General features: G+C 58.2%; 2 protein-coding genes across 5 annotated transcripts; one reads left to right on the top strand and one right to left on the bottom strand.

Moving 5' to 3' along the window:
• The first annotated feature begins 6,383 nt into the window (after positions 1-6,383).
• On the top strand, positions 6,384-11,161 carry MLST8 (MTOR associated protein, LST8 homolog). Of its 3 annotated transcripts, none has more exons than XM_030799182.1 (9): positions 6,384-7,259; positions 7,812-7,965; positions 8,109-8,160; positions 8,261-8,423; positions 8,795-8,870; positions 8,953-9,105; positions 9,955-10,079; positions 10,195-10,358; positions 10,505-11,161. In XM_030799182.1, the coding sequence occupies exons 2-9, from the start codon at positions 7,837-7,839 to the stop codon at positions 10,621-10,623; spliced, it is 981 nt and encodes a 326-aa protein (XP_030655042.1). In that variant the 5' UTR covers positions 6,384-7,259; positions 7,812-7,836; the 3' UTR covers positions 10,624-11,161. The 3 variants fall into 3 exon arrangements, with proteins under 3 accessions (XP_030655042.1, XP_030655041.1, XP_030655043.1); XM_030799181.1 differs by having other exon boundaries at positions 7,782-7,965; XM_030799183.1 differs by having other exon boundaries at positions 7,782-7,965; positions 8,248-8,423.
• BRICD5 (BRICHOS domain containing 5) lies at positions 10,936-13,313 on the bottom strand. 2 transcript variants are annotated; one of them, XM_003269167.4, is made up of 6 exons: positions 12,519-13,313; positions 12,271-12,387; positions 11,874-12,029; positions 11,698-11,799; positions 11,297-11,450; positions 10,995-11,200 (listed from the first exon to the last, which is right to left on the bottom strand). In XM_003269167.4, exons 1-6 carry the CDS (start codon positions 12,567-12,569, stop codon positions 11,106-11,108), a joined length of 675 nt encoding a protein of 224 aa, XP_003269215.1. In that variant the 5' UTR covers positions 12,570-13,313; the 3' UTR covers positions 10,995-11,105. The 2 variants fall into 2 exon arrangements, with proteins under 2 accessions (XP_012352680.1, XP_003269215.1); XM_012497226.2 differs by having other exon boundaries at positions 10,936-11,450.
• Positions 13,314-13,389: the final 76 nt, after the last annotated feature.

Genomic DNA, 13,389 nt, shown 5'->3' with positions numbered 1-13,389 from the left:
TGAGTAGCGCACGGCTAATTTTTTTCATTTTTAGTAGAGATGAGGTCTCAGTATGTTACCTAGGCTGGTCTCGAACTCCTGGCCTCAAGCAGTCCTCCCACCTCAACCTCCCAAAGTGCTGGGATTGCAGACGTGAGCTACCACACCCAGCCCACTGCCTAAGTGTCTGTTTCCCTCTGTACAATGAGGATATGCATGCTACCTCCCCTTAGGTTACTGAAGGATAAATTGTGATACTATCCACAAAGCATTTCATGGCAGGATTTAGTAAGTGCTCAAAAAAATGGCTGCTGTAGATATTGTGATATTCTTGGGCCTCTCTGCCTGTGCAGCAACTGTGTTTTGTGCATCTTTGTATCTACGGTACCTTGCAGTGTGAAGAGCACATAGGGGATAAATATAAATAAAAATCAGATAGCTACTGGCATTACTATTATTTTTATGTTTTGGACATGTTAAGGCAAACCACCCTGACCTGTGCTTAACACACAAACAGAGGCCCACACACCAAATGTTCAAATATTTAAACGCTACAAATCACGCCAGTAACCTGTTAAGTATGTTCTATCCTCCTACCTTGACAAATATACCTTCATCATGGCCTGAAAGCCCAAGTTCGAATTGAGAATTCTCAGATTCCTTGGGTGATGAACTGGCCCCCGTTTGTAGCTACCTCACCTGTTGTCTGCTCAGCTCCAGCACTGTCCACACCCCCTAAACAGGCACCCCCTTAGTCGCTCCTCAGAGCTAGGGTGGGCACCCTGCTGCGTGGCCCACCTTCTGGAGGACAGACTGGGCAGAGGGCTGTGCGGATCCTGAAGTGGGCTTGGGGCTGTTTGGGCAGGAACTCCAGGGCCCTAGGTGCTCAGAGTGTGGTCTAGAAGGGGCACCTAGGCTCCAGGTGGATTCCTGCTCGGGACCTCAGAGATTCCCCACCCCATGGGGTGCAGTGTGGCAGGAGGGGACCAGAGCCTTCCGCTAGGTGAGGATAAGCCCAGGAGGGACCAGGAAGCCTTGGATCTGATACTGTAACCAGTGACCTTGGGTGAGTCCCCGATGCTCAGCTGCCTCATCTATGAAATGGGCCAGCAGCTCCGCCTGCAGCCTAGGGCTGACGGGAAGGTCCCCAGGGAAACAGATGTATGTCTGCCTGGGGTCCCCGCAGCCTGGGGATGCGGGTGGCAGGGCAGGAGGCCGCTCCAGCTGGGGGATGAGGATGCAGAGGTGTGGGACTCGGGCAGCCCTCCAGGAAGTCAGGCCTCCAAGGATGATCCTGGGAGGGGGCCGCTGAGCCAGCAGAATTGCTGAGGCTCAGCCTGGAATGGAGCTGGCGGAGGCTTCACTGCAGCCTCGTCTGGCCTCCTTCCCAGATGTACGGCGTGCGCCAGCCAGCCCGCAGCCCCTTCCTCTGCCCACTGGCTGTGTGTCTGCTCAGGGGCTCCCTGGTGGTCCCCCAATCCCCAAAGCTCTGGTATGGGCATGAGGAACGTGCCCTCCCATGGGCTGGCTGCCGTGGCTCCTTTCATTCTTGTGATGCCACCTCCGACAGCACTGAGTTGGGGGCCGGACCATCACCGAGGATCGACCCCCAGGCACCACTGTCCCACCTCCTGCCCCACAGAAATGCAGGAGCTACTCAGGCTGGGTTGGGGCCATGCCCGGTTTGTCAGCTTCTCCTAGGCTTGGGACATACGCAGGCTCCCAGAGCTGGCCCCTGCCCTTAGCCCCCATGTGCCACCCAGAGGCCCCACAGGAAAGGCAAACAGTGCAGGGCCCTGAGACACGTGGGACCCCACGCACCTGGCTGAGCCTGCCTCAGCCCCACCCTGTCTCCTGCTCTCTGTTCCCGGGTCTATGCTGCTCCAGACACTGCTGGGATTCAAAGGTGCTTCCTCTCCCAGCCATCCAAGCCCACATGCTCACCTCTACTCCCCAAAGCTGCCCCAGGCCTGGTATGGAGCCTGGTTAGTGAGCCCCTGTCTACTTCGAGAGGAAGATGAGGAGGACTATGGGGTGCAGGGGCTGCATGGGGAGTAGTCACCTCACCAGAAGGGGCATGATCAGTGGCAGGTGGAGCCCCAGCAGGATGGGGCCCGGCCTAGAGCTGAACAAAACCTAGGCTCCAGCACTTTCTAGCCCTATGCCCTCCACATGCAATTCTGCATCTCTGAGCCTCAGTTTTCTCATCTCCAAAATGAGGGTGATTCCTCCCTACTGGAGTCATTGTGAGGACTCCATGCATAAGGGAGGTAAAATGCTCCTACAGCCCAGCAATTCCACTCCACATATTTACCCAAGAGATGCAAACACATTCTCAGACATTGGTACACAACCACACAACTATTCACAGCAGCACCATTCACAACAGTCAAAAAGGAGGAGACACCCCCAATGTCCACCTATGGACGAGCAGACACATAAAACGTGCTCTAGTCATACAGTGGAATATTACTTAGCCATAGAAAAATAATGTACTGGCTGGGCATGGTGGCTCATGCCTGTAATCTCAGCACTTTCAGTGGTGAGAGTTGTAATCACTCACCTCTCAGCACAGAGGTGGGTGGATTGCTTCAGCCCAGGAGTTCAAGACCAGCCCAGGTAAGAGAGTAAGACCCCGTCTCTACAAAACAAACAAACAGAAAGTCTGCACTGTGGTCTCAGCATTCAGGAGCAGGTTGTTTGGCTTCCATGCAGTTGAGCGGTCTTGAGTGAGTTTCTTAATCCTGAGTTCTAGTTTGATTGCACTGTAGAAAGTTTTTTCTTTTCTTTTGTTTTTTTGAGACGGAGTCTTGTTCTGTCGCCCAGGCTAGAGTGCAGTGGAGCGATCTTGGCTCACTGCAAACTCCGCCTCCAAGGTTCAAGCGATTCTCCTGCCTCAGCCTCCTGAGTAGCTAGGATTACAAGTGCCTGGCACCACGCCTAGCTAATTTTTGTACTTTTAGTAGAGACTGGGTTTCACCATCTTGGCCTGGCTCATCTCAAACTCCTGACCTCATGATCCACCCGCCTTGGCCTCCCAAAGTACTGGGATTACAGGCATGAGCCACCACACTCAGCCAGAAAGTTTTCTTTTCTTTTCTTTTCTTTTTTAGATGGAGTTTCACCCTGTCACCAGGCTGGAGTGCAGTGGTACAATCTCGGCTCACTGCAACCTCTGACTCCCAGGTTCAAGCGATTCTCCTGCCTCAGCCTCCCGAGTAGCTGGGACTACAGGCGTGCGCCACCACGCCCAGCTAATTTTTGTATTTTTCGTACAGATGGGGTTTCACCATGTTGGCCAGGATGGTCTCAATCTCTTGACCTCGTGATCCACCCGCCTCAGCCTCCCAAGGGGCTGGGATTATAGGCGTGAGCCACCACGCCTGGCCCACACTTAGCCAATTTTTTTTAAGGTTTTTGCAGAGAAGAGGTCATCTTGCCATCTTGCCCAGGTTGGCCTCAAACTCCTAGGATCAAGCGATCCTCCCACCTCGATCCCCCAAAGTGCTGGGATTACAGGTGTGAGTTACTATGCGCAGCCAAAAGAAAATGTTACTAGAGATGCCGAAAACCAGGAATTTGGCAGGTAAGGCGTAGAGGGAAAAGCATCCCAGACACAGTCAAGGGCTCAAAGGCGAGAACATGGCCAAGAGCTGTGGCTCACACCTGTAATCCCAGCACTTTGGGAGGCCGAGGTGGCAGTTCACGAGGTCAGGAGTTCGAGACCAGCCTGGCCAATATGGTGAAACCCCGTCTCTCCTAAAAATACAAAAAGTTAGCCAGGCGTGGTGGGGGGGTGCCTGTAATCCCAGCTACTTGGGAGGAGTCTGAGGCAGGAGAATCGATTGAACCCAGGAGGCAGAGGTTGCAGTGAGCCGAGATTGTGCCATTGCACTCCACCCCCGTCAGCATCGTGAGATTCTGTCTGAAAAACAAAACAAAACAAAAAAAAAAAGAGGAGAACATGTCTCCTTTGGACAGAGTACAGGACCCACAGAGTGTTGGTCCATTTTCATACTGCAGTAAAGAACACCTGAGACTGGATAATTTATAAAGGAAAGAGGTTGACTCACAGTTCAGCATGGCTGGGGAGGCCTCAGGAAAGTTATAATCATGGCGGAAGGCGAAGGGGAAGCGAGGCACCTTCTCCACAAGGCGGCAGGAAGGAGAAGTGGAGCAAAGGAGGAGGAACTCTTTATAAAACCATCAGATCTCTTGAGAACTCTCACTATCATGAGAACGGCATGGGGGAACTCGCTCTCATGATTCAGTTACCTCCACCTGGTATCTCCTTTGACACATGGGGATTATGGGGATTACAATTCAAGATGAGATGTGGGTGGGGACACCAAGCCTAACGGTATGACATGGAGAGGAGATGGAAGCCACAGGGTGGGCCAGGGCCAGGGCCAGGCCCAGGAGTCTGGAGGGGGACGGGGACCCCTGAGGGCTTCTAATGGGGTGATCAAGTCATTCCTAGGTTTTGTTGGGGGTTTTTGTTTTGAGAAAAGGTCTTGCTCTGTCACCCAGCCTGGAGTGCAGTGGCACAACCACAGCTCACTGCAGCCTCGAGTTCCTGGCCTCGAGTGATCCTTCCACCTCAGTCTCCCAAGTAGCTGGGACCACAGGCACGCACCACCATTCCTGGCTAATTTTTAAATTTTTTTGTAGAGATGGGGTATCACTGTATTGTTCAGCATGGTCTTGAACTTCTGGGCTCAAGTGATCCTCCTGCCTCAGCCTTCCAAAGTGCTGGGATTACAGGCATGAATCACTGTGCTGGGCTCAGAATGAGGTTTTTAAAAGGCCATTCTGGCCAGGCGCGGTGGCTCACGCCTGTAAACCTAGCACTTTCAGAGGCTGAGGCGGGTGGGTCACTTGAGGTTGGGAGTTCAAGACCAGCCTGACCAACATGGAGAAACCCTGTCTCTACTAAAAATACAAAATTAGCTGGGGTAGTGGTGCATGCCTGTAATCCCAGCTACTCAAGAGACTGAGGAACCCGGGAGGTGGAGGTTGCGGCGAGTCGAGATCGCGCCATTGCACTCAAGCCTGGGCAACAAGAGCGGAAATCCGTCTCGAAAATAAATAAATAAATAAATAAATGGCCATTCTGCACTGTGGAAGACAGTTTGGAAGGGGGCCAGAGTGGCTGGGGAAAGGAAGGAGGCTTTTATGGGGGATGGGGGTGGTGAGCTAGAGCCAGGGCAGTGGAAAGGACAGGAAGGTACATCACAGGTAAAATCGGTGGCTGAAGGTAAGGGAAGGGTGAGGGAGGAGAGGTGTCGGATCTTGCCCAGCTGTAATACAAGGTGGGCACTGCCCACACTAGGGGAGCTACTCAGGGATGGGTTGTCTCGGCCATGGAATGTGGTGGACCCTGTGGAGCATTCAAGGGACACTGTCTAACAGGGAGGTGAGGCCATCAGAGCTGGAGACAGGGTGGAAGGGGCCCAGCACAGGGACAGCACTGGAAGCTCCAGAGCTAGCAGTCACCAGCCCCCTGGTATCTCGTGGGGTGCATAGAGTGAATGCTGGAGGGCCTGAGTCTTTGCGGGCAGGCAGGGAAAGAGACTAAATGCGGGGGAAAGGAGCTAGGAGAAGGCAGCCTTTCAGGCATGGGTGCCGTCAACCATGGCGCAGATGCGTCAAGAAGTGGGAGGGGGCCGGGCGCAGTGGCTCACACCTGTAATCCCAGCACTTTGGGAGGCTGAGGGGGGCGGATCATGAGGTAGGAGATCAAGACCATCCACCATCCTGGCCAACATGGTGAAAACCCCGTCTCTACTAAAAATACAAAAATTAACTGGGTGTGGTGGCATGCACCTGTAATCCCAGCTACCCGGGAGGCTGAGGCAGGAGAATAGCTTGAACCCAGGAGGTGGAGATTGTGGAGAGCTGAGATCGCACCACTGCACTCCAGCCTGGCAACAAAGCGAGACTCTGTCTCAAAAAAAAAAAAAAAAAAAAAAAAAAAGTGGGAAGAGGCTGGGCGCAGTGGCTTACGCCTGTAATCCCAGCACTTTGGGAGGCTCAGGTGGGCAGATCACTTGAGGTCATGAGTTTGAGACCAGCCTTGCCAACATGGTGAAATCCAGTCTCTACTAAAAATACAAAAATCAGCCAGGTGTGGTGGCGTGTGCCTGTAATCCCAGATACTCGGGAGGCTGAGGCAGGAAAATCGCTTGAACCTGGGAGGCAGAGGTTTTACAGTGAGTCGAGATTGCACCACTGCACTCCACCCTGGGCGAGAAAGCGAGACTCGGTCTCGGGGAGGGGAAAAAAAAAAAAACAAAAAAAACGGTGGAAGGAAAAGTATCCACTGGATTTAGCAAAGTGAGATTGTCAGTGACCTTGAGGAATTTCCATTGGAGAGCTAGAGAGCTGGGGGTAAAAGGCAGATGACTGGGGTTGCAGAATGAGTGGGAGGTAAGGACATGGAACTAGAAAAATGGTGAGGACCGCTCTTTGAAGATAATTTGGGATTGTTTTATGGTGTTTTTTAAAGGCTAAGGGGCAGGAAGGAGAAGAGGCGAAGGTATAGGAAGGAAAGCTCCTGGGAACTATGGCCTGGTCCAGGGACAATACGCACCCCCTCTGCGGCCAGAGGAAGGGGTGCAGCCACGTCTGTAAGAGCAGCAGGAAAAAACCATGCGACAGCCTGTGTCAAGGGTGAGGGCATTAGCGTGGAGCACACAGAGCTGGAATGAGGGCCGGTGGTTTTGAAGGGGACCCTGGCCTCAGTGGGATGCCCCGAGGGTCAGGCTGGGGCTGGGATGCCAGATCTAGCAAGTAAAACTACAGGATGCCCAGTAAAATTTTTTTAGCATAAGTATTTCTCCTCCAATGTCCTGGATATACTTACACTAAAAAAAAAAATGATTCGTTACTTGTCTGAATTCAAGTCGTGTAATTTTCAGCCAATCCTAGCCCAGCGTGGCGCAGTAGTGGGTCAGGGAGGGCACGGGAACAGCGCGACCCGACAGCCTGGGAAAGGGACAGCCGTGTCAGAAGGGCAGGTGCCAGTGGGCAGGAGGCCGGAGAGAAAGCCGCAGCTTCCTTCCACTTCCCGCCAGGCCCGCGGCCGCGCACGGGGACCGCTCCGGCTTCCACCCGGCGGGAACCCCCCGCCCCAGAACTTTGGTCTCGTCCTACCCACCCCCGCCCGCGCCATGGTCTCGCCCTAGGGAGCCATCGTTAACTCTACGCTCGGCCTCGATCGACTCGCTCCGGCTCCCCTCGCCGTCCTGGACACGGCGGAGTGCGGAGCCGCCCGCAAGGTACGGAGGCCGCGAGCCAGGGGCCGGGAACCGGCTGCTGGGTGGCTGGGAGAGCACGGCCAGGGGAAGCCGGCCAGCAGGACGGAGCACGGGCGGTCAGCGGAGGACAGGGGAGCTCGGGGGTCCAGCCAGACTGCGTCCTTTCCCATCAGGGCCTGCAGCTGGTCTGCTACGCATGCGCAGCCGCAGCGTTCGGCTTCCCCCGGCCCATCCGCCGCCTTGCGCACGCGCAGCCCGCCCCTGCGGCAGAGCGGCGCCCGCGCGTGACTGCCCCCTGCCGGCTGCGGGGGGGGGACGGCGCCCCCGCCGCGTGCGTGGGGCGGGGATGGAGCACGCGCCCTGGAGCCCCGGAGCCGCCCGGAGCCAGCTGTCACGCGTCTGACACGTGTCCCTGAACCTACCTGCGCTTGTTGTCCCAACTCTAAAATGGGAATGATAAACGCCATTCGGCAACGCCCCGTGGGTCTATAATCTACTTAGCACAGAGAGTGTCCTCTAAGTACTTCACATCCTTCTCTGCAGATGCTCTGACCTTTGACCCCTGCCGTTCAGCTCTAGGGCCCGTGCAGGCCACACCATGAACACCTCCCCAGGCACGGTGGGCAGTGATCCGGTCATCCTGGCCACTGCAGGCTACGACCACACCGTGCGCTTCTGGCAGGCCCACAGCGGCATCTGCACCCGGACTGTGCAGCACCAGGACTCCGTATCCTCCACCGGCGGCAGGCAGGGTGGCGCTGGGGGGATGCCTCGTGTGGGGACCACAGCCTGGGTGAAGGCCATATGGTGGAGGCCTGGGGGCCCCTGGCCTTAGGGCTACCTTCCCGTCATCCTCCTTAACAGTCCCAGCAGGTGAATGCCCTGGAGATCACACCAGACCGCAGCATGATTGCTGCTGCAGGTATCTGTGACCCTTGACCTGTGACCCTTGACCTCTAACCCGTGACCTCTGGTGGGTCGACCTGAGCACAGCCAAACTTCAGTTCAGCCTGTGTCCCTAGGTTACCAGCACATCCGCATGTATGATCTCAACTCCAATAACCCTAACCCCATCATCAGCTACGACGGCGTCAACAAGAACATCGCGTCTGTGGGCTTCCACGAAGACGGCCGCTGGATGTACACGGGCGGCGAGGACTGCACAGCCAGGATCTGGGACCTCAGGTGCGGTGGGAAGGGGCCTGCTGCCTGGGGCTGGGGTGGGCTGCTCTGGGAGACCGTTTTAGGTTGGGTTCTCTTCAAGCAGAGGCTGAGACAGGGAGCTTCCTGTGGGCGACTTACTGAGAGAAGTGACAGGAGGAGAGTGAATTGCATCAAAGCGCGAGTCCTGCCTTGAGCCCGGAGCCAGCGTGTTATTCCCCTTTCACCAGCAACTGGCTTAGGCTCCCTGCTGGAGCAGAGGGCCCTGCGTCCCGAGTATTTCCCAAGAGGCAGGTCGTTCAGCAGAGGGAGGGGAGGAATGGCCAAGCCGAGGCCATCTGGGTAGGGCACTAACAAGCCCAGATGGACAGCATGTGCCCCGGCCCGGCCCGCAGGTCCCGGAACCTGCAGTGCCAGCGGATCTTCCAGGTGAACGCACCCATTAACTGCGTGTGCCTGCACCCCAACCAGGTGAGGGTTGCTCATGGGGCCAGGCACCCTGGGACTTTGGAGGGCTGGGCTTGGGCCCTGCCTCACCACCCCTGCACCCCAGGCAGAGCTCATCGTGGGTGACCAGAGCGGGGCTATCCACATCTGGGACTTAAAAACAGACCACAACGAGCAGCTGATCCCTGAGCCCGAGGTCTCCATCACGTCCGCCCACATCGACCCCGACGCCAGCTACATGGCAGCCGTCAATAGCACTGTGAGTCCTGGTGGCAGGTGCTGGGTGGCACTCAGCCCTCAGCCTCTGCAGGTGGACTTATTCCTGGATGTCCCTTAGTGGCCCCCTCCTGCTTCCCCCATCCCGGGCGCTAACACCCACCCTGCCAGCAAAGCCAGAAGCCTGAGTGTCGCGCCCGATGGCTTAGTCCTGTCTGCAGGTCGGTCACTCCGCTTTCTGGAGTCTCTCCCAAGTCGGTCCACTTCCCTCTTTTCTCCATTGCCCCCTGGTCCCAGTCACCCTCGTTTCCCGTGACAGCTGACACACTCTCTGAGGCTTCCTTTCTACCTCCCTGACCTCCCCCAGCCCCTGACGCATTCTCTCTCGGATGCTTCTAGTGGTGCCTGGTCAGTACCAGCCAGGTGGCGTCATTCCCCTGGGGAGACCCAGGGCTGCTGGCCTCACCTGTAGGCTGCCATGGCGTGGCCCCTGCTCTTCTCTCCAGCCTCATTTTTTTCCGTTAACTTCATTTAATCCCAGTGCATCACTTGTCTCTCTTGCCCCCGGATTTCCCTTCTCCCGGCCTTTGTCATGCTTTCCCTCTAGCTGGTGCCCTTTTCCAATGTACTTCCGTTGGATGGTATCCTCCAGGAAGGGGAATTTCAGTCCTTGGCCAGGCGTGGCCTCCTGTTCATGGCTTGCCAGGTGTGGCCCTTGGTTGGGGCCAGGCTTCCCAGGTGCCTTCTGCAGGCAGGACCAGAGGGGCCTGCCCGCCCCTGACCCCTGGTCCCCATGCACAGTTTGGCCCCCAGTGTTGGCCCCCAGGGCATCCTTCCCTGTGTCTCAGACCTGAGGCCTCGGGCCCCCCATGATGGTCCTCCTGACCTCTAGGGAAACTGCTATGTCTGGAATCTGACGGGGGGCATTGGTGACGAGGTGACCCAGCTCATCCCCAAGACCAAGATCCCTGCCCACACGCGCTATGCCCTGCAGTGTCGCTTCAGCCCCGACTCCACGTGCGTGCAGGGCCTGCTGGCCCAGGAGGGGACCTGCCTGGGCTGGGGGCTGGAGAGGGGAGGGGCTGCTGGGTAGAGTGGCTGCTGCTGGACACACCCCACGCCCATCCCCCAGGCTCCTCGCCACCTGCTCGGCTGATCAGACGTGCAAGATCTGGAGGACGTCCAACTTCTCCCTGATGACTGAGCTGAGCATCAAGAGCGGCAACCCCGGGGAGTCCTCCCGCGGCTGGATGTGGGGCTGCGCCTTCTCGGGGGATTCCCAGTACATCGTCACTGGTGAGCCCCGCCCTGGCCTCCCCCATCCCTGGCCTCCCAGCGCTGGCCTCCAGAGCCAGCCCACCTCAGTTGCAGCTTCCCCTCGGCTAGGGCCGCCTGCTTGGCCTGCACCTGCGCTCTGACCCCTGCCCAATCTTCCCGTCCAGCTTCCTCAGACAACCTGGCCCGGCTGTGGTGTGTGGAGACTGGAGAGATCAAGAGAGAGTATGGCGGCCACCAGAAGGCTGTTGTCTGCCTGGCCTTCAACGACAGTGTGCTGGGCTAGCCTGTGGCCCCTCGGGACTGCCTGGTGCAGGCGGTGGCAGCTGGAGGGACCCTTGCAGCACCCAGGTCAGAGCAGGCCCTCCTGCCGGCTGCGCCAGCTGGACCTGATGGCCCCCTATGGCACCTTGACCTGCTGGGCCAGGCCGCCTTGGGACTCTCAGCCCCCAGTTGCTTATCCAGATGTGACAGAGCTCGACCCAAGCCAAGCTGCCCACTCCTGGACTGGGCTAGCCTGCACTGCCTGGGAAAGTCGGCCGAGGGCCCAAAGCTGCTGAGGGGTCTGAGGCTGGTGCCCACCCCAAGCTAGTGTGTTCTCTGCCCCTCCCTGCCCGCATTTCAGGGCCTCAGTCCATAGAGAGCACCACCACCATGGCCAGGTGGAAGGGTTTATTAGTCCCTGCCGGCAGCTGTCCTCCCTGGTGCAGGTGGCCTGGCCAGCCCACTGGACTGGGGACAGGGGCCGGGCTGGGCCAGGTCGGGGGCTCAGTCTGGGAGGTAATAAAAGCAGACCGACACGCAGATGTTGCTCGGGAAGCAGATGTCGATGCAGAGATAAATCAGCCGCTGTCTCCAGGGCCCTGTGGCGAGGGCGCTGTGAATCTCCAAGGGCTCCGCCCCCAGCTCCTCAAACCATCCTGAGAGCCTGGCCTTCCCCCACAGCGGTCCTGACTCACCCTCTGCTCGCCAGGCCCAGTAAATGGGGGTCCTCATGCACAGGCGCTGCACCAAAGCCCCCACCTGGGCGGGGTCCACCTCGAGGCTCCCCTGCACTGCCAGCAGCTCCTGGGTGTGGTGGATGTCCTCGGCAGGGACCCAAGCCTCTTGGACCTGTTGAGAAGGCTCTGGTGGGCCATGGGACATGGCTGCTCCCTGCTCCTGGCTGGGCGGGACCCTCCAGGTGCCCTCCAACCCCCGGTGATGTCCCCACCCTCAGCTCTTGTCAGCAGCCTGGGCTCAGGGCGGAGAGAGCTTCCTGTTCCCTGAAACCAGAGCTCCAGCCTGTCCTGTGCCGGGCTGCACACAGGACCCTTTGTCTAGCCCCTGGCCCAGGGCTGCGTGCAGCAGGACGGCTCACCTTGGAGGTATCCACCAGCAGCTGCAGCGTCTCCCGATCGCTGTCCTCCATCAGGCGGAGGAAGCAGGCCTGGTGCTCCTCAGGGCGGTAACAGATGCAGCCCTGGGGAGGCAGGGGCGTGAGGCGGGGACCCCCTGACCGACACCTGCCAGGGTGACCCCTCCCTGCCCACTCACGCTCTGCCCGTCGAACAGCACCACCCAGCTGTGGTTGCTCTGAGGTGGGGTCACTGTGATGGTCGCTGCGTTCCGGGCCACGTCCACCAGGATGGTTTGGTTGGGCCGGGGCATATGGGGGCTCGGGAGGGTCATTCGCAGTGTCTGCAGCCTTGGCTGGCAATGGGAGTTGTGAGTTCAGCTGGGCAGCTGGGCAACCCCAGCACAGCCCCCAGCTCTGGGCTGCAGGACTCCTGACATCCCTGAGTGGGCCCTTCCACCCCTTGGTCCTCTGGCCGTCTGCTCCTAGGTGGTGTCACTGCCTGCTCTGTACCCTTATGCTGCTGGAGGCTGGGATGTGCCAGCTTCCCTTCCCCCTTTCCACTGTCCACGTCCCTGGTCCTGAGGAGGGGCTCACCTTGGGAAGGCCCTGAGCAAAGCCAAGAAGCCCTCCAGCCACAACCCCTACAGCGACCAGCAGCAGCAGCAGCAGGCCCACGGCTCTCCAGCCCCCGCAGGAGGGCTTGGTCTTCACCTGGGCGTGCATCAGGGTCAGAAAGGTCATGAGGGTTAGACATCAGGGAGCAAGTGGGCTGGGGAAGGGAGGGGCTGGGTGGCCCGGGGTGCCCCCGGGTCCTTGCTGCAGGAGTGATGGGAGGCACTCACCCCTGTAGGCCCAGGTTTGGGGCACTCAGCACAGCAGCTCGCTGGTTCCATCCTGCAGCCCCTGCTCACAATGTGCCGATTGTCTGCGCCCCTTGTCTGCAGCCTTGGCCAGGGGAAACTCAGAACGCCTCCCCTCCTGACCCCGCGCCTCCCCCTCAGCTCTGGATCTGATATCCAGGTCACAGCCAGGACAGCCCCTCCTCCCACCTGGGGGATGCCTGTCACTAGGCCAGGCTCCAGATACCTGGCCTGTGCAGACTGGAGATCAGGGTCTGGGAGGCGTACGGCTTGGCCGCCTGGAAATTCAGTCCAGCTGACCGACTGGAGGGCAGCCCAGGCCCGGCCAGGGCGACTCGCTAAGTGTGGTTGGGGTGGATTTCGTTTTCCCAAAGTGGCCTGAGTCTCTCAGGTTACCCTTGACTCCCAGAGCTGGGCACAGGGCCTGACACACCACAAGCTGTCAATAAATGCCTGTTCAGTGAATGACAGGTGTGGGACTGTGCACCCCCAGCCACTTCCCAGCCCCCGCACACCCAAGACCAGGGGGTTCCTGAAGCCTGGACCACAGACAGGCAGCCTGCTGGAGCCTGTGCCCCTGGGACAGTCAGGACAGTCTCAGGGGCCCGCCTAGCACGACTTTTTTTTTTTGAGACGGAGTCTTGCTGTGTGCCCCAGGCTGGAGTGCAGTGGCGTGATCTCGGCTCACCGCAACCTCTGCCTCCTGGATTCACACAATTCTCATGCCTCAGCCTCCCGAGTAGCTGGGATTACAGATACATACCACCAAGTCCCACTAATTTTTGTATTTTTAGTAGAGATGGGTTTTCACCATTTTGGCCAGGCTGGCCTTGAACTCCTGACCTCAAGTAAT

The sequence above is a fragment of the Nomascus leucogenys genome, chromosome 18 (assembly GCF_006542625.1).
Source record: "Nomascus leucogenys isolate Asia chromosome 18, Asia_NLE_v1, whole genome shotgun sequence".
Classification (NCBI taxonomy): Eukaryota; Metazoa; Chordata; class Mammalia; order Primates; family Hylobatidae; genus Nomascus; species Nomascus leucogenys.
This window is presented reverse-complemented; position numbering and strand designations above follow the sequence as displayed.

Excerpts from the sequence above, each read along its gene's own strand:
- MLST8 (XM_030799182.1), top strand. The coding sequence starts at position 7,837 with ATGAACACCTCCCCAGGCACGGTGGGCAGTGATCCGGTCATCCTGGCC. Across the intron at positions 7,966-8,108 it reads CTGTGCAGCACCAGGACTCC|CAGGTGAATGCCCTGGAGAT; the intron begins GTATCCTCCACC and ends TAACAGTCCCAG. Across the intron at positions 8,424-8,794 it reads GCCAGGATCTGGGACCTCAG|GTCCCGGAACCTGCAGTGCC; the intron begins GTGCGGTGGGAA and ends CCCGGCCCGCAG.
- BRICD5 (XM_012497226.2), bottom strand. The coding sequence starts at position 12,569 with ATGGAACCAGCGAGCTGCTGTGCTGAGTGCCCCAAACCTGGGCCTACA. Across the intron at positions 12,388-12,518 it reads CCAAACCTGGGCCTACAGGG|GTGAAGACCAAGCCCTCCTG; the intron begins GTGAGTGCCTCC and ends ATGCACGCCCAG. Across the intron at positions 12,030-12,270 it reads TTGCTCAGGGCCTTCCCAAG|CCAAGGCTGCAGACACTGCG; the intron begins GTGAGCCCCTCC and ends TCCCATTGCCAG.